This window comes from Lycorma delicatula, chromosome 2, assembly GCF_047948215.1.
Source record: "Lycorma delicatula isolate Av1 chromosome 2, ASM4794821v1, whole genome shotgun sequence".
In the NCBI taxonomy this organism is placed as follows: Eukaryota; Metazoa; Arthropoda; class Insecta; order Hemiptera; family Fulgoridae; genus Lycorma; species Lycorma delicatula.
In genome coordinates this window covers 3,009,380-3,036,830 of record NC_134456.1, presented here as the reverse complement: position 1 = coordinate 3,036,830, position 27,451 = coordinate 3,009,380, and the positions used below count along the sequence as shown (strand labels likewise).

Below are 27,451 nucleotides of genomic sequence, written 5' to 3'. Positions count from 1 at the left end.
TAATTAAAGAAGTTATTTAGATGTATTATTTAGATAACTAGAGTAGTAATTGGATATCTGTATTTATTTAGTTCATAGTATTGCTATTACAGAATAAAACTGTTTGTATAATGAGTAATTTTAAGTTAAATCAAATCATTTCTTATAGAAACAAAAAAAACAAAAATTTAAATGCACTCTCTAAAAGGAGCACATTATCCAGCTCAATTCTGCAATGAGCAGATCTATTTCAAAAGCTCTTCATTAAACTGCAAGGTTAGAGTGATCAATGAAAAAATCAGAAAATAATCTCATATTTTTTTGTCTTATTTCCGCTTCTGAAAATGAACCTTCATTTTGTAGAAAGGAGTAAAAAAGGAAGAGAAGGGTCATTTAGCTAGCTACTGCTAAATTCCATAAGTAATTATTTTTTTCAAATTGATAAATCATAACTACATAATTTGTAGTTTATTTAACTTTATTTTATTTAATTTTTAAATTTGAACATGCAGTACAACATTTGTTTAATTAGTTAATTAGACTTGCCTTTGTTAGAGTTGCCTGTTGTTATCAGAGTAATTAAATAAATGCTTAATTTTGTGCGTAGTTAATTTCAGTACTTTATATTAAATTGCATTTTTGTAATTTTTCCTCTTTGTAAGTAGCAAAAAGATATTATTTTATGAATACATAATTATTTGTTTAGGTGCATGAAATATGTACATATAACTTTTAATATTCGATTTTTGTCTGTAAAACAATTTGTCAGGGTGGTGGCAAAAGTTAGAAAATTTCCTTGTCATACTGAAGGTTGACAATTTGAGGCCAACCTGAATATTATATTTCAATAACATTGGTTCCTTGTTTCAGTGCCCCGGCCATCATTTTGGTGCTAGGTTTTAATTAACAATCCTGTCATGAAAGTGCAGGATACATGAAACAACATGATTCAACAAAGCTACACAAGATATCTAAATGTAAAATTCTTACATTTCAGTCAACCATTAAAAATACTGTTAAGATAAACTCTTCTAATTTTCTTGTCCCCAGTGCATGTACATTTCAAAATTTTGAACTTAATTGTTTCAAATATAATGGAATTTTACTATGTAATGTAACAAGTATTACATTTATTTATGCAGTAACAATATGCCTATGCCCACTTACAGTTATCAAAGGATGATAAAAGAATTTTGTAGTGTGCAAAAAATGCTTGATTGGGATTCAAACCCAGGACCTCTGGATGAAAGGCTGAGATGCTACCACTTTGGCATGAAGATTGGCATAGATTGAGAGTAAAATTAAATCATAGTTCATAAGCTCCACTTTATAGTTAAAATTGTGGTATCGAATAATTCATTATGATAGACTGAAATAACTTAATAGACTAATTGCCATATATTTTTAAATAGTCATTATTGGTGTGCCTTAACAGAGTTCCTGTGCCCGATACTGTCACTAAGGCTTAACAGATTATGGCAATAGCAATAATATATTTTATTCCATGTGCATCCCTGTGGGCATGTGTCTTCATTTTTAATTTTTTTTAAAACAGTTATTTATTGATGCATTTCAGATCCAGAACCTATTACTGGTATAAATGCCACATCAATTACTGACACAGCTATCACCTTAATTTGGGACACACCAAAAGGAGAGTTCAATGCATTTGAGGTAACACTTATTTTATTTTTTATTTAAAATTTGTTTAGTATGGAAATTTTTTCCCCGCTATATTTTCACTGGATTATTTCTTCAGTTGAAGTTATATAACTGTCCAATTCAGAAAGCTGTGAAAACAGTATCTGGTTTGATTTACTGTCCCGATTATATCTGTTACATTAAATGTACAAAATGTCACTTTAAATGAATATGTAATAAAATCTTTATTGACAGCAATATAATAAAACCTTATTATATAGATATATTTAAACATTTAAAACATGTTCAGGGCTGTTGGACTGTGACAACATTCTGTCATGACAGTTAGTTACAGATTGAAATTTATTTAAGTGTTCAGTCAGATTATTAAAATATGCTGAACAAGCCAGATCTTTTGTGTTGTGTTAGTGATCACATTTTCATATATTTCATTTTGTCTCAAAATTGACCAAATCTGCATATAACACAAAGGTGGTATGAATATCATTCATTTTTATAATAAAACTAACATTATTCACCAAATATATTATTTCAACTAATAAATTTAAGATTCTTTCAAAGAATAGAACTTTTCATTTAATGGTAATGGCTTTCAATTCTGGTTAGTACCGTGTCTTAATCTATAAATCTTTATTTATGGATAAATAATTTTTTAATTTATAAATAAATCTTTAATTTAATTACAGATAACCTATATCAAGATTTAGATAACTGTTTTCATTAACATTGCTTGGACATCATATATGTGTGAAAAGTAGAAATTCTTGAATTTAATTCATTAATTTTAAAATAACCTGTTACTTCTACCATGTTATAAATCTAATAAATACTTTTGTACTTAAAAACAAGAGAAATCAGTATTGTAATTTTTGTTGATATTTATTAATGTTAACAGTATAGTGCTTTTAAGTTTTCTCCAAAGAAGTAGAGATATTTAGTTTGATTTTTTTTTTCAGGTGCAGTATCTTAATACAGAAGGTTTACTTATTCAAAATCTAACTCTTCATGACTCTATAACTATTGGAGATTTGAAACCTCATCGTAATTATACATTCACTGTTGTTGTACGATCTGGTACAGAGTCATCAGTTTTAAGAAGATCTTTACCTGTTTCTGCCATATTCACTACTCAGGAGTCTGTTCCAGGAAAGGTATGTAAAATTTTACTATTATATCTACTGAATTGATTATAAATGACTAAATGTACTTGGTGTTTTCTTTTTATAGATATCTTTTTATAGTATTGTTACAATTTAAACTTGAATAAGTTACAACAATACTTTTTACAACATTTTGACAATTCAGGTTTAATTTTTTCCCTAATTACAGGTTGAGAAGTTTCATCCAGTTGATGTTCTGCCTGGTGATATATCATTCGAATGGACTCTTCCTGGTAACGAACAAAATGGAGTCATCAGAAAATTCACTATAACATATGGGCTTGAGGTATGATACCCAGAATTTTATAAAGAAATGTGTAGGATAATGTAATACTTTGTTGTGTGCCTAAAGTATGATCCCAGTCTATAAATATGTATATATTTTTTTTGTCTTCAGTCATTTGAGTGTTTGATGCAACTCTTCAATCCCTATCTCTAATGCCAGTCGTTTCATCCTACATCCTACATCCCTAACAATTTATTTTACATATTTCAAATGTCGCCTGCCTGAACAGTTTATCCCTTCTACCTGTCCATCCAATATTAAAGTGACTATTCCAGGATGCCTTAATATGTGGCCTATAAGTCTGTCTCTTCTTTTAACTATATTTTTGTATGCTTCTTTCTTCATCAATTTGCCAATACACCCATCTGATTTTTAACATTCTCCTATAGCACCACATTTCAAAAGATCGTCCAAGTTTCACTTCCATATAAATCTATGCTCCAAACATATACTTTCAAAAATGTTTTCCTGACATTTAAATTAATTTTTGATGTAAAAAAATTATATTTCTGACTGAAGGCTCATTTCGCCTGTGCTTGGGCATTTTATATCGTTCGTCCATCTTCAGTAAATCTACTTCCCAAATAACAAAATTCTCCTACCTCTGTAATTTTTTCTCTTCTTATTTTTATATTCAGTGGTTCATCTACATTATTTCTACTACATTTCATTACTTTTGTTTTGTTCTTGTTTATTCTCATGCAGTAGTTCTACTTACTATCATCTACTTACTCTTACTATCAGCTAGAATTACTATATCATCAGCAAATCGTAGCATCTTTATTTTTTCACTTGTACTGTTACTCCGGATCTAAATTGTTCTTTAACATCATTAACTGCTAGTTCTATGTAAAGATTAAAAAGTAATGGGGGATAAGGAACATCCTTGTCAAACTCCCTTTTTTATTACTGCTTTTTTCTTATGTTCTTCAATTATTACTGTTGCTGTTTGGTGCCTGTAAATGCTAGCAATTGTTCTTCTATCTCTGTAAATTGAAACCTAATTTTTTTTTTTAATGTTGAACATTTGATTCCAGTCTATGTTATCGAATGCCTTTTCTAGGTCTGTAAATGCCAAGTATGTTGGCTTGTTTTTCTTTAATCTTCCTTCTACTATTAATCTGAGCGCTAAAATTGCTTCCCTTGTCCCTATACTTTTCCTGAAACTAAATTGGTCTTCTTCTAACACTTCTTCCACTCTCCTCTCAATTTTTCTGTATGGAATTCTAGTTAAGGTTTTTAATGCGTGACTAGTTAAGCTAATTGTTTTATATTCTTCACATTTATCTGCTCCTGCTTTCTTTGGTATCATGACTATAACACTCTTTTTGAAGTCTGACGGAACTTCCACTTTTTTGTAAATATTACATACCAGTTTGTATAATCTATATTGTTTCCTCACCTGCACTGCGCAGTAATTCAGCACGTATTCCGTCTATTCCAGGAGCCTTTCTGCCATTCAAATCTTTTAATGCTCTCTTAAAATCAGATCTCAATATTGTTTCTCCCCTTTCATCCTCTTCAACTTCCTCTTCTTCCTCTATAATTTTCCTCTATTCATTTTCTAATTCATTTCCTCCATATAACTCTAAAATATATTCCACCCACCTATCGACCTTTCCTTTCGTATTATAAATCGGTGTATCACCTTTGTTTAACACAATATTAGATTTTAATTTATGTACCACAAAATTTTCCTTAACTTTTCTCTATACTCAGTCTATTTTACCAATGATTATTTCTCTTTCCACTTCTGAACACTTTTCTTTACTCCACTATTCTTTAGGCTAGTTTGCACTTCCTGTTTATGGTATTTCTTAATTGTCAATAGTTCCTTTTACTTTCTTCATCACTAGCATTCTTATATTTTCTACGTTCATCCATCAGCTGTAATATATACTCTGAGATCCAAGGTTTTCTACCAGTTCTCTTAATTTACCAGTCCCGCCTAATTTGCTTCTGCTGATTTAAGAATTTCCTTTTTAACCTTCTCCCATTCTTCTTCTACATCTTCTACCTTATCTTTTTTACTCAGACGTCTTGCAATGTCCTCCTCAAAAATCTTCTTTACCTCCTCTTCCTCAAGCTTCTCTAAATTCCACAAATTCATCTGATTTTCATTATAACTAAATTATGGTCACTATCAATCTCTGCTCCAGAGTAAGCTTTGCAGTCAATGAGTTGATTTCTAAATCTTTGTTTAACCGTAATATAATCTACCTGATACCTTGCACTATCACCTGGCTTTTTCCATGTGTATATTCTTCTGTTATGATTTTTAAACTGGGTGTTGGCAATTACTAAATTATACTTTGTGAAAAACTCTATAAGTCGGTCCCCTTTTTCATTCCTTTTGTCCAGCCCATAATCACCCACAATATTTTCTTCCTTGCCTTTTCCAATGCTTGCATTCCAATCTCCAACTATTATTAATTTTCATCCCCTTTTATGTGTTTAATTGCTCCGTCAGTTTCTTCATATACACACTCTTCCTCATTATCTTGGAACTTGTAGGCATATAGACGTTAACAATTGTCAGCTTAGGTTTTGATTTTATCCTTATTACAATGATTCTGTTGCTATGCATTTTGAAATACTCTACTACTCTCTTCTATCTTCTTGTTCATTACAAAACCTACTCTTCCCTGCCCTTTATTTGAAGCTGTGTTAATTATTCTAAAATAACCTGACCACAATTCGTTATCCTCTTCCCACCAAACTTCACTAATTGCTACTCTTTCCTTAGTAGTCCCCACCCAGAGATTCGAACAGAGGACTAGTTTACCTCCGGAATATTCTACCAAGGAAGGCACCTCCATCTTTGTTAATACAGAAAGTTACATTTTCTTGGAAAAAAGCAGCTGTAGTTTTCCATTGCTTTCAGCTGTATATAATATTTATAACTAATATTCTCTTAAATTCTAGAGCCGTGGGTTTGAGTATTCTTATGATTGATATCTGTTATTATATTTCAGATAGTTGTTTAATATTTATTGACAAGAAATAAAATTAGTTGAATTTTGTTGTATATTTTTTTTTATTTATTTATTTTTTTTATATTTTTTTTTTTATATGATGTACTGTGTAACAATAGGCAGGTGTAAGTATAGTTAAAGTAAATCAATAGTTATCTAGGCCAAGTTCGACTCTTTCTGAGCATTCCCATTAATAATTGGCACTGACTAATCAAGTTTAATTGTTAAGTTCCATTAATATGATCATAATTTGTAGCTTGATATGTTTGTTATCTTTAAAGTAGGAAATTTAAGCACTTTTTTTATTGCATTTTTCTAATTGTAGAGATTTATACCAAATAAACTGCAAAACAAGATATTTGTAATTTTACTCCTGATATAAAAACATTGCTAAATGTTCTTTTTGTATTTTGCTGCATGTTTATCAGTGTTGTTTAATAATCAAAATAGCCATCTAGTTTTAGATTTTAAATTAAATTTTTATAAATGGTTTTTGTAATCTTATTTTCATTCATTTCCATAGTCATTTATCATAGTTCTTTATGAGATTTCAATGTTTATAAAATTTAGTATATTTTAATTGTTGTAAATTTTTCTTCAGTATAAATGTACTTTCATTGACAATGGAAAGTTTATATTCATTCTGCGGGTACAGTAGGAGCTTGTAGATTCATGTTTTAAATCCCTACCCCCTGCTAATTGATTATAAAAATATCGGTTAATGAAATTAGTTAACAAAAATGTTGCTGGTGAAAAAAAATTAATAATAGCCAGAATAGATTTCTTGTGCATTATAACTCTTGATTAATTATGTCTATTAGCAAATCCCTTCACAGTAATTTAAAATTAAAGTTACAGTACCATAGTAGATTCAGTCTACAACATATGTATCTTAGGTTTTAAATTATGAAATTTTATTTTTGTAGGGTTCTACACATATACAAGTACGAGATTTTAAACCGTGGGAGCTCCATGGCACTATTAAGAATCTCATTCCTGGAAAGAGTTATATATTCCGCATACAGGCTGAAACTCGTATTGGTTATGGACCTGAAGCTATTTGGAAACAGAAGATGCCTATACTTGGTAAAATATTCATTAACATTATTGTATTGTGATATCATTATTGTATTGCATATTGATTCAGACCAGTGTTTTTAAAGAAAGAAATTGCCTGCTTCTAACTTACAAATTGAATCCTCCGTTCACATTTTTTTCTGAAAAAAGGCTACATGATGTGACATTTCATTATCTTTATTCATAATTATTTAATTTTCATTGATTCATATGAATTGTAATAATGCAATAAAAAAATAATAATTCTGCAATTTTGTTTATTTTGTTCACTTCATGGTGATCTCATCATGTAAAATACATGGCTAATCTTTTTCCAAAAATTTTTATTTTGATACAACCTTCAGATTGTTCAGCAGTTTTTATTTAAGGACTTAAATATTCATAAAATGTTGTTTCATGGTTGGTGTTGTAACATTAATGACATCTTTTATGATTCCCAATAAATCCGGGTAATGAATTTTTTATCGTCCAACTGAATTATATCCCATGTTGGAAGTGTTTTTATCATTCATAAACTTGCTGCTGCAAACTAGATCTGTCAAGAAGCCTTGGACAGTATTTTCATTATATTAGACAGTCAGTTTTTTAATCTCAAATTTTTTTAAATAAAATTTAATGAAACTTAAATTGTGTACTATAAAATAGTATAAGATTTCAATTATCTCTTTATACATTGAGAAAGTAGGTAATGCTTGCTATATGGTTTAAGAACAAAGGTTGTAGATTGCATTAGAAACAAATGGTTGCTTAAAAAGGTTGCAGTAAAGGTAATCTCTTTTAAAAATGCCTGCAATGGAATTAGGTTGTTTAACTGTATGTATGTGTGTGTGTGCGTGTGTGTGTGTGTGTGTGTGTGTGTGTGTGTGTTCGTGTGTGTTTGTTTGTGTGTGTGTGTGTTTGTTTGTTTGTGTGTGTGTTTGTTTGTTTGTTTGTTTGTGTGTGTGTTTATTTGTTTGTGTGTGTGTTTATTTGTTTGTGTGTGTGTTTATTTGTTTGTGTGTGTGTTTATTTGTTTGTGTGTGTGTGTTTGTTTTTGTGTTTGCGTGTGTTTGTTTGTGTGTGTGTGTGTGTTTGTTTGTTTGGGTGTGTTTGTTTGTTTGTTTGTTTGTGTGTGTTTGTTTGTTTGTGTGTTTGTTTGGGTGTGTTTGTTTGTGTGTGTGTATGTTTGTTTGTTTGTGTTTGTTTGTGTGTGTGTATGTTTGTTTGTTTGTGTGTGTGTGTTTGTGTGTGTTTGTGTGGATTCAAAATGCAAATTTCAAACAAAATTCAGAATCGCTTTAAAACCTTGGCCCTGAATGAAAGGAAAATGCATCTTATTGCAACCTGTGATTGTTTAGCTTTCTGCAATATCTCATGGAATAGTAATATCTTAAAACTAAAATAATACAAAGTAAGGCTATGATGATAATGGACAAAGTTTTATTTTATTAATACTCCAAGGTCATCATCTCAAGTTAAACTATTCTGGATGTAGTTTCTGTTTAGTTTGATAACTGTTCCTTTTAAAAATTTGTAGTGATAATAATATAGCTTTAATAGCTTCAAGATAAATCTTCTGTTCGTTGATAAACATTCATTTTCAAGATTTAATTTATATACGTATAAGATTTTTTTATTTTTTTTTTACATATAGATTAAAAAACTAGCAAGTTTTTAACTATTACAAACAGCGTAATGTATAATCAATAGTGACACTAAAGATAATAATAAATTAAAAATTGCATCAGTAACGTTAAAATAGATGACAACAATAAATAGTAAAATCAAAGATACAATAAAAAATGAAGGAATTGCATTGAAATAGATTTTCCATAAAAAGTTTCCAACAGTTTAGATAACAAAACTTGACTAACAAGAAGTACATAAATAAAAGAATGTGAACAAAATTATGTTTCAGCAGAGAGATATCAATTTTTAAATTGTATAAAAGTATCTCATTAATAATTTACTCTCATATATATATATATATATATATATATATATAAAATATAAGACCTATATTCCTCTGTACCAGCTTGAACAAGTCAAGTACAGAATTACAGAGTAATTCTTATAAATGATAGTTTGAAATATACAGTAAACTCAAACGAATAAAACAAAATTAAAAACTTAGCTGACAGGAATAACTTTATTTTTTTAATCGGTTCAATAATACATATCTTATCTGCTTGTGTGAAAAGCATGTTTATTTCGTAAATTTATTTGCTTATTTATTTTTGTAACATAAATTTACTTTAAATGTTAGTCTCTCATAATCAGGTATTAAATTTTTCAATAAATATATTACAGGGAAACAGAAAGTGAGGGCCAGTGATTTGATTTAATTTTATATTTATTAATTTTATTAATTTAACTATGTATCGATGACACAAAGGATGTAATAATTTATTAATCAAAAGCAAGTTAATTAAATATTAATTTAATTTTACAATTTTTTTTGCCTGTATAATATAATAATAACTTTGATTTTTTTTTGCTGTTTATTATTATTAGAATAAATAATTTATGCTGGTTTTTATCTTTTAAAAATTGAATTTCACTCCATGTTAAGAGAATTAGTATGCTAATCTAAATCAAACAAAAACTATACTTGTAATTTGTTCATAAATAATTCAAGCTGTGTAGCAGCTTTATTATTATGTTAATTTTCAACACATTTAACATAGCATAAATTCAATTTATTTATTATTGTTTTCATGTAGCACCACCACCACCTAGTTCTCAAGTAGTTCCTACTGAAGTTTGCCGTACATCAACTACAATTCAGATCAGATTTAGAAAAAATTATTTCTCTGAACAAAACGGTGCTGTAAGTAACTTTTGCATTATTGTTTTGATATCATCTTTTCATTATTTTTTTCTTTATGGTATATTTTTTAAATTGTTAAAACATTTATTGGAGTTTATTTATGTATATGTAAGCTTATTACTGATATGTCAATTTTTGATTACTCAAAAACGTGCTTGCATTTTTCTCTATTTTGTATCAGCTCTTTCTAGTTGTAAACTTTTAGTAAAGAAGTCTTCAGCAATGTTACCTAATCTACTCGTACAAATCCTCTTCTGTTAATACCGATCATTTGATTGCTTTCCAGTAGATAATTTCTATTTGCTATACTGTTTGTAAAGACGTGTTTAAAAATAGAACATTAAATAAATATGTTTAATCAAATTAATATGTTTAATAAAACATTAAATATCAAGAAAATTTACATTAGCTCAAACCAGCTTTAGGTTTTATTGATAAATCTAAATGAAGGGATGCCTGTCATAGGGAACAGTTGCAGCTGCACCACTTACAATCTCTATTGTAACATACCTACTAGACATAATGGCAATTGTCTTTCTTCTTGAAATGCCTTTTTTATTAAAAAAAAAAAGGCATTGGGAGATAGAGACCTTTGCTCATAGGCGTATTCAAATATAAAATTCATTGTCATAATGACACGAATGAGTAGTTTGTAAGGGCGTTGACAGGATTTCTCAATGAGGATCTGCTGCAGTGCAAATAAAGCAGAAAAACTAATTATTTCCTTAATTTTTTTACTAGATGCTCCATGCAACCATCGACCTGAAGAATTCTGTCTTCAAAGAATTTAATGTGTATATAGTGATGTAGCCATAAGTTTCAGGGTTAAAATTTGTTGCCATTTTTTTCTGTTTATTCTATTTTGTAATGTGATCAATTTTAACTTTATGATATTGTTTAAGTGTACTTAATTTCTAAATTTAAATAAATTGAAATTTTTTACTTGATTAACTTTGTTGTTTTTTTTTTTTAAGTACCAAATGGTACTTATATTTTGATTTTTATTATGAGGGTAAGGTTGCAAATAATTTTATATAGCATAATCAGATGAAATTATTATTTTATTTGTTTTCAGGTAATTGCATATACAATAATTGTAGCTGAAGATGATAGCAAAAATGCATCAAGTTTAGAAATGCCTAGCTGGAGAGATGTACAGGCATATAGCATTTGGCCTCCATATCAGGTATTTATTTTGTCCAGTTTTTTCTCCTTTCCCTTTATGTCCATGGCACTTCATCCTCATTAAACTTTCTTCAGTTCTTATTTTCTGTCTCCTTTTCATTTCCTCCCTAACTGTTCTGAATAGATCATTGAACTTGTAGCTTTGCCTCCAATTTGTAAACATGCTTTGTCTTTGTTAATGTAATTCTTTTCCCTCCCATCCAGCATACATGATCAAATCGCTACAACTATCTAAACTTTGATTTTTTAAATATTTTTCTAAATTTTAAAAAGTCAAAAATATATTTTTAGCATAATAACTTCCTAATTTGCTACTCTGTTTTTGGTTTATGGAATTGTTACTAATCCTACATCCTTATTTGCCCAGCATATTTATTGTTTCCTGACTATCTTACTTCAAATTTTTTTATTCTACATGGGACTTTTTTTTATTTTTCTGCAGCTCTATCGATCCCAATATCTTCAACCTTTACTTACTTACCTCTTCCATCAACTCCTGTTTCATATCTTTTTTCTGTAGTTCTGTGTTCCAAAAATCACATCAGTTTTGAAATCCACTGCTGTGTTTTCCTTTATTCTTGCCCTGTTTTCAAAGTATTAATCTCTGAATTATGATATAGCGGATGGGAGATTATCGCTTTGCCAGGGCACTCTTTAGATCTCTTTGTTGAGCAAGGTTCAGTATGGCCAATTTCATCACATTCAGCTGAGATCATTTGCTGTAAGAAGTTTTTTTATTCAATAAGAAAAAATAATTTTAAAAAATTAACAGTGATTTATACCTTATTGAAGATAATTTGAATGAAAACTTGCCAGGTTTCTAGAAACTTAAAAATGTATTGATTTGGATTAATCGATTTAGGTATTAGGTTACAGTTTTTTTAATTCAAAAATTAACAAACTTCCTGTCAATAAAATATATTCCTTACCTTTCTTTTTCTTTGCATATTCATAATTATATGTAATTTGTGAGGAATAGTTAATATTATTATTTTAAACAGAGATAAAACAAGAAAAAACTGTAAAAGACAAAGATATACTGATAACATATGTTATTTATCATGTTGAATATTATAGAGATAAAGATCTTTTGGATTTAAGAAGGAAAAAAGATGTAGTGATTTCAAATTTTAAAGTTAATAACTAAAATCAATGGTATAAATCAAAATCGTATTAATCTGTAGTATAAAACTATAAATCAAAAATGTTATAAATAATTAGACCTACTAATAGATAATGTCATTAAATTCAATCAGATCGATAGATTGATTGTTAGTGTGTTTAATTTTTAATATCTATTTAGATATGTGTCTTTGGATATTTAACAGGTGATGGAACCTTATTATCCATTTAAGAATTCATCGGTTGAAGATTTCACTGTGGGTGAAGAAAGTTGTGAAGGTCATGCTGTTGGATACTGCAATGGTCCTCTTAAAAGTGGCTCTACATATCGTGTGAAAATACGTGCTTTTACCACTCCTGAAAAATTCACAGATACATATTATTCTTTTCCTATACAAACAGGTGATGTTCTGTTGTTTTCCTACAACATTTATATAATTATTTGATTTAACAAATGTAATTACGTGTCAATAATTGAAACTAATTGAGATGTAGATCGGTTTCAATTTACAATGCGTTAAAATTATTGAACATAAACTATTAAAGTAGCAAAATAATAGACATTTTAAAATTAATTAGATTAAGACAATATTTATATTGATTTTAGTATATTTCTATTTATTTATCTTATTTTTACTGTTGCAGAGAAAAAGGTAGGTTAATGTTAACTATACTGCTTAATTTTAACTATATTACTTAACTTTATTAAGCACGAAAAGCGCTTTAAAAAATTCCAAATTATGTTAGCCTTCCAAAAGATTACTTTTTTCGATAAATGGAAAGTTTTTAAAAAATAATTACTAATTTTTCTGTACCATTTTTCAATTTCCATTGCTGGAAGATAACTTTTTTATAAAGATTACAATTCATTTCAAGTCATACAATTCATGTACTAAGCTAGTGAAATTTTTAATGCAGTAAAAGTTTCATTATGAACAGCCCAGTGTGTTGATGTCATCTTGAAGTCATTCTCACTAGCACTTTTTTTTTTAGAAATCTTATTGTTTCATTTTCACTTAAATGGTTAACTTTATTATATTATGTAACCATTCTTTTGTATTTTTTCTCTTTGACATTCTTCAAGGTCAAGAAGCGAATGAAAAGTTTAGGTCATCTCTTTGAATATTGGTTTGTCATCACCTTCAAGTTTCATCCATATATTTGTATCTTCTGTGAAAAACTGAAATTTTTCCGTGCATTTTGTAATTTAAGGTAGTAAAACAATTATGTTCTTTATTCATTAAAAGACAATCGTTACACACTTTTTTCATGTGTTTCATCGGGAAAAAAGTTTTTTTTTTGAAATCCAGAATTAAATATGTAATATATACAGTACATGTACTAATAATATAGTAACAAAATCAAATTTAAATTAATGTCGGCATTGTAAACAAATGACAAAAATATGGTGCATCCATTAGATATTTACGCATATGTAAACACTCATATGTAATTACGCATATGTAATTTACTAGTAGTATGCAACTGTTTTTTAAACATTATAAAAATAATTATTAATTTGCATATTGCAATTCTAATGTTGTTCAATTAAACATCTAAATTTTACAATTAAATATACAGAGCAAAAGTATGGAAACCTCTCAACAACTTTAAAACCATTCCAGATAGAATACTGTAATTCTCTGGATAAGGTATCTATCGGGCAACTACTTTACCTTTTGACAAGAAATAGAATTTCAACCACTCTCTTTAGGGTTGGCCCAGGGGTTGAAACTTAAATACTTTAAATGGTAACAACCTTTGTGTGATAAAGGTTTCTTTAAAATGGTATAAGATCTCTTTAAGAAAAATGGTATAAATAAAAAGTCGGTATGATGTCTATATCCAAAATGGCAACGAGATAAAGTTTGTAGTTTGAAAAAATTACATTGATTACTCAAGCCTGCAAAATTTGGGTTGTGGAATGTTTTTTAACTTTTGATATATAATTGATTCATATCCATTTTTTTGCAAATTTCAATATTTGTTAAAAGTCGAAGACTGTAAATAAAGCTCTGGTACACAGCTACCTCCAGGTTCATACTCCTCAATGTTATCTTCATTTAAATCGCTTGTGGAACCGTCTATTTCAGGTAAATTTTGTGGTGGAATTGGCACCGGTACATCAGGACCGTGAGGAACTGGGCATAAAGTGGATGGCATATCTGGATAGATGATTTTATTTTTTATTCTTCAAATTGAAGCTGTGAACACCGGTCGAACAAAAGTAACAATCATCGGTGTGATTTTGTGGCTCTCGCCACACCATTGGAAATCCAAATCTGAACACTTCTTGTTCATCCTTTGACCGCCGTCTAAATCCTTCAACACATGTGTAGCAAATGCGGCGGGGTGCCCAAGTTTTGTCTTAATCTCCTATTTTGACTCCATAATATGTGAGGTACACTCGTTGACTGAAACTTGTTATACTTTTTTTTGCCTTTCCACCATTAACTTATCGCTAATGTAACAAAAAGAATCTGTAGAATTTTTGCAGCCTCTTTTAGCCATTTTTAAAACGGAAGTTTGCTATGTTACATCTTGTTAAGTCTTGTCACAACCTGTCGGCCAAGCTTCAAGCTTGGCTTGTCGTCTCATCTTCAGGCTATAAGAATGCATAGTATAATTCAAAAAAGTGAATATATTAATTTATTATCAAAAAAAAGCTTTATCTATTTTATTGTATCACATTTTTTGCAATTTTTTAACTTTTTACAAATTTTGAAATTGCAAAAAATCCTGACATGATGGAAAAATTGAAGGTTATTGTCAGATTCAGCGCTATAAAATACAGAAGAATCAATTATCAAAGACTAAAAAACACAACCATCTCAGCTTTGTTTTATTTAAGAGACTGTTATGATTAAATAGATATTATCGAATAAATTTATTAAAAAAACTTTTTATTAAGCATAATTTTTGCTTATTACAGTTGCTTGACAGTGTGCCAGTCAGTTAAAAAAGGATGAAACTACATTATTCAATGATTCCCTAGTGGCATTTTCTGCTGATTATTGAATTCTCTTTTGTACATATATAGATGATGTATATCATATATCATCATATCTTGTGGCTTATTATGATAAACAATACTTTTTAAATTGCCCCTAAGAAAGTAATCCAATTGTGACAAGTCGGGTGATCTTACTGGCCATTCTATTTGACCTCCTTCAGGAAAAATAGATTTCAAATTTCATGTACTTGAAGACCAAATTGAGGCAAGGCACCAAATGTTCTGAAAGTTGGGGACAACAACGTTTTGATGTTTGGAATGACACGGTCGTGAAGCAAAGCCTCATACTTAACTGCATTCAAATTTCCTTTAACAAATATATGATATATATATATATTGACAATGCCTGCCCATAAATTTACTTTGTCTGGATATTATATATATGCCTCATGATACCGTGGATTAATATCAGTCCAGTTTTAACAATTATGGCAATTTACGTGACTTTTAAAAAAAAAATGTGGCCTCATCACTAAAAATTCTGTTGCTAATAATTTAGGATCTTCTTCGCAAAGATATTCATAATAATTTTGCAGACCTCACAAATCTTCTTTAGCTGTATAAATCTTCATTAAGTTCTTGCAGCAGACAAACTTTGAAGTGTTTGAGGTTTTCATTTTTTAATGTTCGAATCTCTAAACTTTTGCGTATGTTCTCATGTTGCTGTTTGAGTCAAGGAATGAGGATTCTCAATAAATACTTGCATAATCTCTTAACGGTTTCTTATTAACTGTTGGAGATTTAGGCCTCCTGGTTTTCTCCTATTATTAATCTTAATCTCCCTGTATTAAATTGTTTGATGATTTTTGACACTATATCTTTTGAAACTTCATTATATGACCTAACTCTTCACCAAATCCTTATTTCATTAAATGCGAACACACTAGTGTGTTTTCAATAGCAATGTTGGCAGTAGTACAGAAAAGATTAATTCAGTAAAAAACAGTTATAAAAAAGGTAAAAAAAGATATAAATAACAAAAGTGGCTTAAAAATGCGGTTAAGATAGACAAAATCAATTAGTCAACCGATCATAATAAATTCTTAAAAGAAACTACAGTGTTGTAATGAAAAACTCTAAATGGAATATTACATAACAATGAAGTAGCTTAATTTTTCAGTAATGGTAAGAGATCATTGATGATGGTCAGCATGATTGGTGAAAATATTTTTATTTACTAATTAAATTGGAACAAAAACAATTTTTTTGTGATAAAAAATAAAATTTTTTAATTTTTAAAAATTCAAATTTAACTTTTAATTAGATTAAATTTTAATTTAATCTAGTTTATTTATTTATTTTTATTTATTATTTGAACTTAACTAAATTTACTAATTTTCAAAATCCAAACTTTATCCTGCTGCTATTTTAATAAAGACATTGTATCAACTTTTCATTTATAGAGTTATTCTTATCTTAAAGAGACCTTTAAATGACATATCACACAAAGGGTGTTACCGTTTAAAATATTTGAATTAACAACCTCTGGGCCACCCTCAAGAATTTATTTCTTGTCAAAAGGTAAAATAGTTGACAGACAACTTATCCTAAAAGTTACAGTATTCTATCTGAAATAGTTTTAAAGTTGTTGAGGAGTTGACTTGGTCTGTATATCCATTGAGAATGAAAGTGAGGTATATAGTGCATCAGAACTGATTAAGCAGTTTAGAGGGGTCAATTTTCTGACAGTAGTGAGGGTAGGCAAGTAGTGCACATGGTCTCCCTCTTGTTTCATCATAGCCAACATGGTTTGGATCGGAGCTCATCTGTGATCGCGACACAGAGCTTTTCAGAGATAGGTCAACATTCTGTGCAAAAATGCCATTCCTAGTGCAAACACAATTCAGTCCTGGGTTAGGCAGTTTGAGGAAACTTGTAGCACACTAAGAAGAGGTACACATGGCTGACGCAGGTCCATTATAACACCGATCAAGCAGTCATCAAGACATTCTGTTCGGAGGCATGCTGTGTGTGTTGACTTGGCAATGTCAGATCACAGTTTAAGAAGGATTCTGCATTTTGATTTGAGTTTTCAACCCTTGAAAATAATGGTGTCTCAATAATTGAGCCCAGGAGACTATGTCAACCACTAAAATCTGTGTGAGCAAATGCTTGTACAGAACTCTCTCAAGGCAGCTTTCTTCAGAAGTAACAAGGCACATTTTCACCTTAGTGGGGCTGTGAATAAGTAAAAAAATTTCTGCTGTTAGGATGAAAATAACCCCTAAATTATTAATGAAAGACTGCTACATTCCCCTAAACTAACAGCTGTTCTGTAACACAATTTGGTGTGATAGGCCTGCACTTGTTTGAAGAGTATGGCATGACCGTGATTGTAAATTCTGAACATTATGTCTCAATGTTGCAAAATTTTCTGCCACCTAGAATGGAAGAGATTGTTGAAGAGAGACTGGGGGACTTGTGGTTCCAACAGGATGGAGCTACAGCTCACACCGCCTGAATTCACTCGATGTTTTGACAGAAAGTTTTCCTGGAAGTTTGGTCTGTGAGGGTTGATGTGGAATGACCTGCACAGTCACCCGGTTTGAGTATTTGTGATTTCTTTCTTCGGGGATATCTGAAGGAAAAGTTGTTTAAATGTTGTCGCTATACCCCGTGATATGTGCGAATGAACTGTACAAAGCTTCAGAGACCGTCTCCAACAGTATTCAAAACTTAATGATTATTAGATGGTATGTATCGCTAATTTAGAAAATAAACACATTTTTTCTCTATATACCCCATTATGTTTTTATAACTCCTCAAAACTGCTTAATTGTTTCTGCTACACCCTGCAGAATCAAAACTTTAATTTATTTCAATAAGAAATTATTTCTTTTGTTTTGGAATTTCATTTTTGTTAAATGAATCTGAGATAGTTAAAATTCATCTTTACAGATCAAGATAATACTCCATTAATGGTTGGATTGGCAGTACCACTTGCACTTTTGTTTGTATTGGTGGTTATCATTTTGGTTCTACGCAGGCGTCGTTATGCAGCTAAAAATGCAACAGAGAATCGAGCCAGTGATACACTATCATTACCTGATAGTGTTATGGAAACTAGGTAATAATAGTATTAAACTAATCTTGCAGGATTTTCCATGTAATTTTGTTAATTTTAAATTGATTTTTTTTATGAAACCAACTTATAGAATTAGTATTTATTAAACACAAAACTTTTGAGTGTTTTAATATTATTTTTATTATTGGTGACATATGCTTGCAATCATGCTGTTTGATTATTTTTTTTTTTCATTTAATTTTCATGTTTTATAAAAAAATCTCTACATATGTATGCTGAGGAAAAGTATAATGGTTTTATACCATTTATAAGTTGCCATCAACCCAAACCCCCATAAATGTGATAATTTCTGGATGGGGAAGTACTCCACCGTATTTATCAAACATATTTAAGACAAAAACAAATGAAACTGTGTTGAAAGTGTAAAAAAGTTAGTTAAAATACAAATCTGTTTCACTGGATCATTGATGTGTCCAATCACCATCGTCCAGTTGATGTTACCCAACCAGAATCACTACTAATGTTTTGTAGCAGCTATATTTTTCCTGTTTTTTTAATATTCTTACAGTTTTTTACTGTAACATTTCAATAATTTTACCTCTGTATACTTCAATCATTGTACAAATGTGTTTTTCATAATGCATTTATGAATGTATCAGTGAGCATACTAATGTTTATAGCAACTATATTTTTCCTGTTTTATAATGTTCTATACAGTTTATTACTGTAACATTCCAGTCATTGTACTTAACTTTTTCTCTGTTTAGAAATAAATTATTACTGCAGTTAATGCAATTTATTTTTAATTTTGTTAAAGTTTAAATTGCTAGATTTTTGCAACAGTCTGCTTGTTAAATTTTTTAACAAATAAGGACAAATAATTAGCATTATGATTGCCCGATCTGAATGTTTGATTACCCAGACAATAGTATTTATTTGCATTTGTTTTGTTTTTTATTAAAAATTTTAATATTTCATTTTTTGGTGTCTTACATTCTGCAGTTTGTAATCTGAAACAGTTGGCATTCTATTACTTATGTTTCTCAGGTGATAATAAACATCTTGTTGTTTGCTTTAAAAACTTAAACCACCAGATTTAGTTCTGTTATTATAAACAAAAATTTTTGTGCTATTGAATATTAATATTATCAATGTGTTTGTTACAGTCGACCGATACCATTGGATAAGTTTGCTGAACACTATAGGATAATGTCAGCTGATTCGGACTTCAGATTCTCTGAAGAGTTTGAAGAACTGAAACATGTTGGCCGTGAACAACCGTGTTCTGCTGCTGATCTCCCATGTAATAGGCCTAAAAATAGATTTACCAATATATTACCATATGATCATTCCAGATTTAAATTGCAACCAGTTGATGATGAAGAAGGATCTGATTATATTAATGCCAATTACGTTTCAGTAAGCATAATTTGATTTTGTCTTTTTCCTTTCTTAGGCTGCAGTAATATTATATGTTATTGTTAGGGCTGAAATGTGTATTTTTTTCTTCCTTTTCTTGAATTGGCCACCTTAGGACTGCAATAAATATCTTAATAATTTTTTTCTCTTGACTTCCTTTCTTCATTCTATCTTCATGCTTTAACTTTCTTTACTCCATCTGCAGTCATATTTCTTTTTCAGTTTTCCCTGGAAACCCTTATTTTCTAAATTTAAGATTATTTCTTCTCTGATATTTAGTTCTCTCATATCCTTTAAAGCTTTATTATACAAGGTGTTGTTTGGTTTTTGATTATAGACAAAATTAAAACTTCTTTTATTCAGTCCTTTTCTTCCATTTTGAAAAGATCTCCAAAAACATCATCAGTTTTTATCCTTGTAACATTTGAAAGTCTGACATTAAATCTATAAATCTCATCAATTTTTCTAATCCTTCACTTATTCTCTTGAATTTTAACTGCCCCTAATATTTTTCTCCCTTTCTTTATCTCTTCAATTTCGCTTATCTTATTCATACATAAACACTTGGAGGCATTCAAACATTAAGGTCTAATAAATGTATTATAATGCCTAATTTTCTTTTTTCTGGAAATTGATTTTTCATTGTACAAACGCTTTGTTAAGTGATAACGTAAGATACATTTTATTAGGTTTAACTATATTTGATACTTTATCTAAAAGCATTAGCTTTAATTATTTCACATAGATATTTAAATGTTTTCACTTTGTTATTAAAATCTATAACGTAAAACAAAATGTATATTTCGTTTTTAAAATCTTTAGAGCATAATATTTGTCATAAATTCAGTTTTTTGGAAAGAAATTTGTAAACCAGCTAACATTTTTAAAAGATTAGTTTGAATTTCTGCAGTTTTAATATCCGGGGGGGAAAAAATTGCCAGATCATCTGCAAAGGCCAAACAATTTATTCTTACTTCCTAGTTTCATATTTTTTAACTTTAAAATTTCCATCTGTTCTTTCCATTCCCTAATAATTACTTTTTGTTAAAGAAATCCTTACAAATACTTATAAGGATTTCTTTTACTAAATGCAAAGTCTTATCGGAGCTCTTATATGGTGAACAAAAATTTTCTGTTTATTGAATCGTAAGCTTAACTAAAATCCACAATAGTGATTACAATACCTTTACTCCTTTTGAAATAACCTTGAATAGTTGTTTTTAGACTAGAAATTGTCTAAACAAGACAACCATCCCTTTCTGAAAATTCCTTGTAATTCTCCAATTTAAGGTTCTAATTGTTCTTCCATAATATTTATGTAATAGTTTTTTGAGAAAATTTTATAAGTTAAAAGTAACAGTGAGATGCCTCTACAGTTATTTACATCTTTTTTTATGGAGAGGGTGTATGAGAGCAATTTCCAACATCAGAAGGAATTTTTTTCTCTTTCCAGATTTGAACAAATAGCTTTTTTAAGCTTTCAACTGCGTATTTCCACATTTCAGCTACAATTGAGTCTTCACCAAAAGCCTTAAAAAGTATTATGTTTTAAAGTTTTAGTTATCTCTTTTAATTCTTTTATCTGGTGGATTTGAATCTGAACATTTTTTGATGGGCTCAGTTTTTGTAAATTATTCTTTTGTTTCTTCACAATTCAGTAGATTTTTAAAATGATTGGCCAAGATTTCACATTCACTGATAGGGATTCATCTGTTCTTTTGAAACTTAAACTTGGAGGCTGATAATTCTTTTGGTTATTTTTAAAAGTTATATAAAAATCTCTTGTTTTGTACTTTATAAACATTTTCTTCTATATCATTTAGCTGATTCTTCTCCTGTGATCTTTTAACATACCTTAAAACTTCAGGTGTCTTTTCTTTGATTCTTAAACCTTCCTTTTTTGTGGAATACCACTTTTTCTATAGAAAAATGTTTTGGAATGTTTTCTTGAAAGCCTTCCATTTTCTAACTGCTAACCAGATAGTTTATTTTAAAATATTTCTTTGTTTGGTATTAATTTTTATTTCAATTTTAAGAATTTTGTTTTTAAACATTTTCATTGTATTTTGAGGAAGAAGTGTTACCTAAATTTTGGATAGATAATGATCCGTTTCTATATTACAGCCTTTTCTAACCTTAACGTTTAAGATTTCTTTCACATTTGCTCCTGAAATTGCTATATGGTCTATTTTAAATTCACCTAAGAGTTGATTAGGAGACTTCCACGTCTTTTGTTTCCTAGGAAGTTCTTTAAAATAAGGAGACATTAGATTTAAATTGAAAGCTTTACATAAACTAATTAGTCTTTCTCCATTTTTATTCATTCTATTATAACTCCAACTATATCTCTTTACTAGCCTTTTCTTTACCTACTTGAGCATTAAATCTCCCAGTAAGATTTTAATAAGCATCTTTTTTTATTTTGTGTGAATTGGTTTGCTGGGATGACCTAAAATTTAACTATTTTTATCTTATTATTTACATTCACTTGAATTTAAAAATAATACAGTACTTCATGCCTTAATCTGTTACGGTAATTATATTTGTTAATCTCTTTTAATGTATATTTTAATGTTGTTAAGATATAGTTCAAACATTCATGCATGTTATGGTGAAATATTTTAATTTTGTTTAAATTTTTTGCTGTAATTTTATATAATTCGGAGCTGTTAAGAGCTGTTAATTTTTGTACATTTTAAATACGTATATGATGTTGTTATCTCTTGTACATACAAAAACTCAATCAGTTTCATTATATTAGCTTTCGTTTACAATATCATTCACTCTTTTGTTTCTTATACAGATATTAATTTTTTTATTTATTTCTATTAATTACAGGGTTATAATTCTCCAAGAGAATTTATAGTCACACAGGGTCCCCTTCATTCCACTAAAGATGACTTCTGGCGTATGTGCTGGGAGAGTAATTCACGAGCGATTGTCATGTTAACACGTTGCATTGAAAAAGGTCGTGAAAAATGTGACCATTACTGGCCTTATGATACCTTGCCAGTTTATTATGGTGATATATCTGTAACAATGCTCAATGATAGTCATTATCCTGACTGGACAATCACTGAATTCATAATGTGTCGGGTATGTATTAATATAAAGAATTAGTTATATGATAGTGGTTATGTCATAAGAGATTAGATGTGATCTTTGAATGTGTATGCTCTTATATTGTTTATTTTTACCTCCACCCATCCTTTTCTTGTGCATTTCCATGCTTATACCCTATCTTACTTAATTTAATAATTTTAAAAACCAGTAAAAATCACCAATGTTTCTATAATTAAATTTTTTTTATTATTTCAATTGCAGTTGTGATATTTTTAATGATCACTATCTTTATTAAGTTGAAAAAATATTTAGTCGAGCTGGGAAATTTATACTTCTTTTAATCATGGAAGATAATTTGTGAGAATAAATTAAATTTGTAATACTCACGTTTGATGCGAGTATAACTATACTTTTTGATGGAAACTACAGGTTACTTAAAGAATTTACATAAGCAGTTGTGGTTTGTTTTTAACTAACCTCCTTAACCCTTAACTACTTGAAACCTGGAAACCAAATAACTATGATCTTTTCACTAAGGTGAAGAAGGTTGACTAGTTGCTATCAGCATTTTGAAGCCAATGAGAAGGGTTAATAATTGGCTAGTATCCTGGTGGCAGAGTATTCAAAGAGAATCTGTAATATGTGATGTGCAGTCTGATGGATGCCTAAATATGGGTGGTAATTATACAATGCAGAGAAATAACATTATGTGTACAACTACACATCTATATATCATGGCAAGTCATCACTTTTCTATGTAACAAAATCTTCTACATTTATATTTTTTGTTTATTTTTACCAGCTTACCAGAAATGTTTTTTAATAGATTTCATAACACTAATTTTATAAATATATTTAATTCCTGGAAATATAATTTCAAATATTATTTTATGATTACTGTTTGTAAGTTTTAATGGGGTTAGTCATTTGTTAAGATCACAATGCAAGATGTGATGAGAAGTGTTTTGTGTTTGGATTCTGACTTCCAGAACCCTATTATGTTAGCAGATTTATGAATAAAAAACATTTTAAGCAAAAACATTGATTACAAAAATATAATGTAAACTTCCTTTTTTGTGGGAGGAATCCGTATAAAAAAAAAACTTCTTAGAATTTTGTATTGACATTTATTCATTGCTTAGCATAGTATAGTCTTTTAGTAATATGAAATAATTATATATTTGGAAGTTAAAATCTAGAAAAAATATTTCAGATAAGTTTTCATCTTTTCATAACACATGCGCATATGCACATGTTCATATATGTCTGTTTGCTAAAGCAATGATTATATGATTGAATGATTGATCTCTGGCATGTTGCAATCAGAAATGTGGGGATTGTAAAATCCTAATATTTTATTTCTTCTTCAATTTAATGTCGATGGTGAGCTGTATCAAAAATTCAAAAAAATAAATTATACTATACAGAACAAGTATTCACTTTAATTATAAAACCTGTAACCTGTGATGTAAACCTATCGGGAATACAGTAAGAAATGTTTTCAATGAATTATTGTCATATTGTGTGTTTTCCCAGGGAAGGTTTTAAGTCGTAGATCAAAGCACAACTTTACATTTTAGAGTCTCCTGAACACGATTTGCAACGTTCTATATACATATGTAGTTTTTTTTGTTTTTACTAAGTATCTCAAAATTTAATTTTGTAGATAGCTTGTGTAGGTCTAAACACTAGGAATTTCAAACATAAAAAAATTGTTCAATTCAATTACGGACATAATAATGAAATAGTTTTATTTCATTTTTAAAGAAGATGCAAAAACAGACCTGTTACTGAAATATTATTTATAAATTTTTTAATTTTTTTTAAATCATCATGTAGCTGGATAATTTACATATTATATACAATTAGTGTTTGATGAACAGTATTCTATTGTACAAGGCGCAGTTCAAAAGTAAGGGCTGATAAATAGTGGTTTGCAACATCGATTGGTTCGCATATTTGCAGTAGCTTTAAATGTCCATTGAGCACTTAAAGCCCAACCACCACATGTGTAACCGCCACATTGCTGACAGTTCATTGTTGTTTGCCTGTTTGTATGATCACTGATTAGGTTACAAGAGAACATAATGCTGCCGAAATTCACCATTAATTGTATTAAACCTGTGTACCCGCTGCAATGAGTGAAAGAAAAATGAGGCAACAGTGTCATGATTTTAAGGAAGGCTGTTCAAATCTTCACGATGAACAGAGAAGCGGCAGGCCTATTGTCTGGACTGACGAACTCGTTGAACGTGTGAATGCAGTGAGAAAAAATCGTCGCTTTATGATTAGCAAGTTTCAAAGACAACATTGTTGAGAATCACGACTGACACTCTAGACTGATGTGTGCGTGATGGATGCCGAAAATGTTGACAAGTGCTCACAAGATGATTTGCACATGCCTTTCTCAACTGCTTTAACTTCAAGGGAGATGAATTTTTTCTCATATTGTCAGCGATGATAAAACATAGATTTTGTATGTAATTACAGAGACGAAACTACAGTCCATGCAGGGGCTTCATTCCAGTTTACTTAAACTGAAAAAATTCAAACAAGCCCAGTCTCAAAGCAAAACCATGGCAACTGTATTCTGGGATTAAAAGGGTGTGCTTCTGATTGATTTCATAAAACCTGGAACATCCATATATCACAAGTTTATTGCAAACAGTTCTTAAACTGTGTCGTCCCATTCAAAACAAACGACAAGGAATACTGAGATCAGATAAAGTTCTTTTTCACAATAACACACTTCCACATACAGTTGCATGCACAATAGAAACGATTCAAAAGTGGATGGGAGATTTTTGATTCAAAGAAAGTGAAGAGTTGAAAATCTCTGTGTAAAACTGGCTGCTATCCTAGGTGGCAGAATTTTATGCAGTGGGTTTGAAGAAGGTTGTTTCATGATATATCAAAAGCGTTTGAAACAGGAATTTAAGTAGAAAAATAAATATGTAAATATTTGAAACCGTTAATAAATTTTTCATTTTTCAATCGTTCTCATTTTGTTACAATCAGCCCTTACTTTTGAACTGCACTTTGTGAAATTTTTTTTCTTTGGAAAGTGTTTTATGAAAATAATCAAACTCTGTTAATTTTTTTATAGGGTGATCAACAGCGTGTAATCAGACATTTTCATTTCACAACATGGCCAGATTTTGGTGTCCCAAGTCCTCCACAAACGTTAGTGAGATTTGTCAGAGCGTTTAGGGAAAGAGTTGGGGCTGATCAAAGGCCTATTGTTGTACATTGCAGGTTTGTGTTTAATTATCCTATCTTCCTGTATTCATAGATTATAAACACATATTCTGTCTATGTATATTATGTTTCTTATAATAATTGTACCATATATAATTAAATAATTAATTATGTCTGTAATATTTTATTGTCATTCTCAAACTTATTAAAAATGATTTCAATTAAAAAAATATTCTGCATTTGCACTAGTGATAGTCGATAGGTATTTAATTTTATTCGTGTATTTTAAACAAGTACACTCATGCCTACTGCTGTAATAGAAATGTTAAAGGTTACTATTAGTAATGACATATACTAATGCAAGTAATAAATGAACATTAGGTCTGAAAAGAAAGTATAGAGGTTTTTAGAATGCAGTGTTAAATAAGAATATTTAAACTTAAATTTGATAACAAGATTCATTCAGAATGAATAGTCAGTGGATGAATTTAATGAAAAAGAATTCTACAATTTCTCTGTTGATCTACTGGTAGGTTATTGGAATATACCCTATGCGCCACAAAGTAAGTGAAATACTTTAAAATATATTGCACTGATGAAATTTAAAAAAAAATTCTTATAAACATAACTGTTTAAAATGGTTTCCTTTTTAGCTACGGTACAGATAAGCTCAAATTTTAATATAAAAGTGTTACTAATGATTCTAATAATGTTACTAATAATATACAATTTTTATGTATAATTAATTTAATCTCTTTTGAAAATATCTAAAGTTAAAATGCATTGTTGGGTAAAAACTGGATACTTTTAAATGTAATGCTTTACAATCGGTACAGATTTTTTTTTCAAATAAACTGAAACTCTCATTAATAACAGTTTAATTATAAAAGAATTATAATAACAGAGAACAAAACATTTCCAACAGAGATAAGTGTTTTGCATAGTAGTTGTTTGTTACGATAGCTTTTAGTATTATCAGTATTTTAAATTAAATAGTTTTATTGTCTTTTTCAATGGTGATAATTAGCTTTGTTTTATTTCACAGTGCGGGTGTAGGTCGATCTGGTACACTTATAGCACTGGATAGAATATTACAACAGATCAACCATTCCGATCATGTGGATATATTCGGAATTGTCTATGCTATGCGAAAAGAACGAGTATGGATGGTGCAGACTGAACAGCAGTATATTTGTATACATCAGTGTTTATTAGCAGTGTTGGAAGGTAATGAAGTACAAGGTCCTCCACGTGAAATACATCATAATCAGGGTTTTGAAGGTAAGCTGACTTATTTTTTTTCTTATTTTTATGACTTATTATTTTTTTCTTATTTTTATAACTTACTATTGTTCATTTAGCACTATGTTGTTTAATATACACTTTGTGCTTTGCAATTACATTACACATTACACATTACATTACTAAACTACATACCCTTAAGCTGATAAAACGAGCTGTTTTGAATAAAATTTACT

General features: G+C 29.4%; 1 protein-coding gene across 5 annotated transcripts in view; it reads left to right on the top strand.

Moving 5' to 3' along the window:
• The window catches only part of Ptp10D (Protein tyrosine phosphatase 10D), a 212,031-nt gene that overhangs the window by 152,920 nt on the left and 31,660 nt on the right, over positions 1–27,451 (top strand). For all 5 annotated transcript variants that reach the window (XM_075358141.1, XM_075358144.1, XM_075358140.1 and 2 more), the window contains exons 16-27: positions 1,556–1,653; positions 2,598–2,792; positions 2,971–3,087; positions 6,989–7,148; positions 9,842–9,948; positions 11,024–11,134; positions 12,462–12,657; positions 18,167–18,335; positions 19,460–19,712; positions 22,551–22,808; positions 25,882–26,030; positions 27,019–27,254. In XM_075358141.1, coding sequence (XP_075214256.1) covers positions 1,556–1,653; positions 2,598–2,792; positions 2,971–3,087; positions 6,989–7,148; positions 9,842–9,948; positions 11,024–11,134; positions 12,462–12,657; positions 18,167–18,335; positions 19,460–19,712; positions 22,551–22,808; positions 25,882–26,030; positions 27,019–27,254 — 2,049 coding nt within the window. The remainder of the gene's footprint in view (positions 1–1,555; positions 1,654–2,597; positions 2,793–2,970; positions 3,088–6,988; positions 7,149–9,841; positions 9,949–11,023; positions 11,135–12,461; positions 12,658–18,166; positions 18,336–19,459; positions 19,713–22,550; positions 22,809–25,881; positions 26,031–27,018; positions 27,255–27,451) is intronic.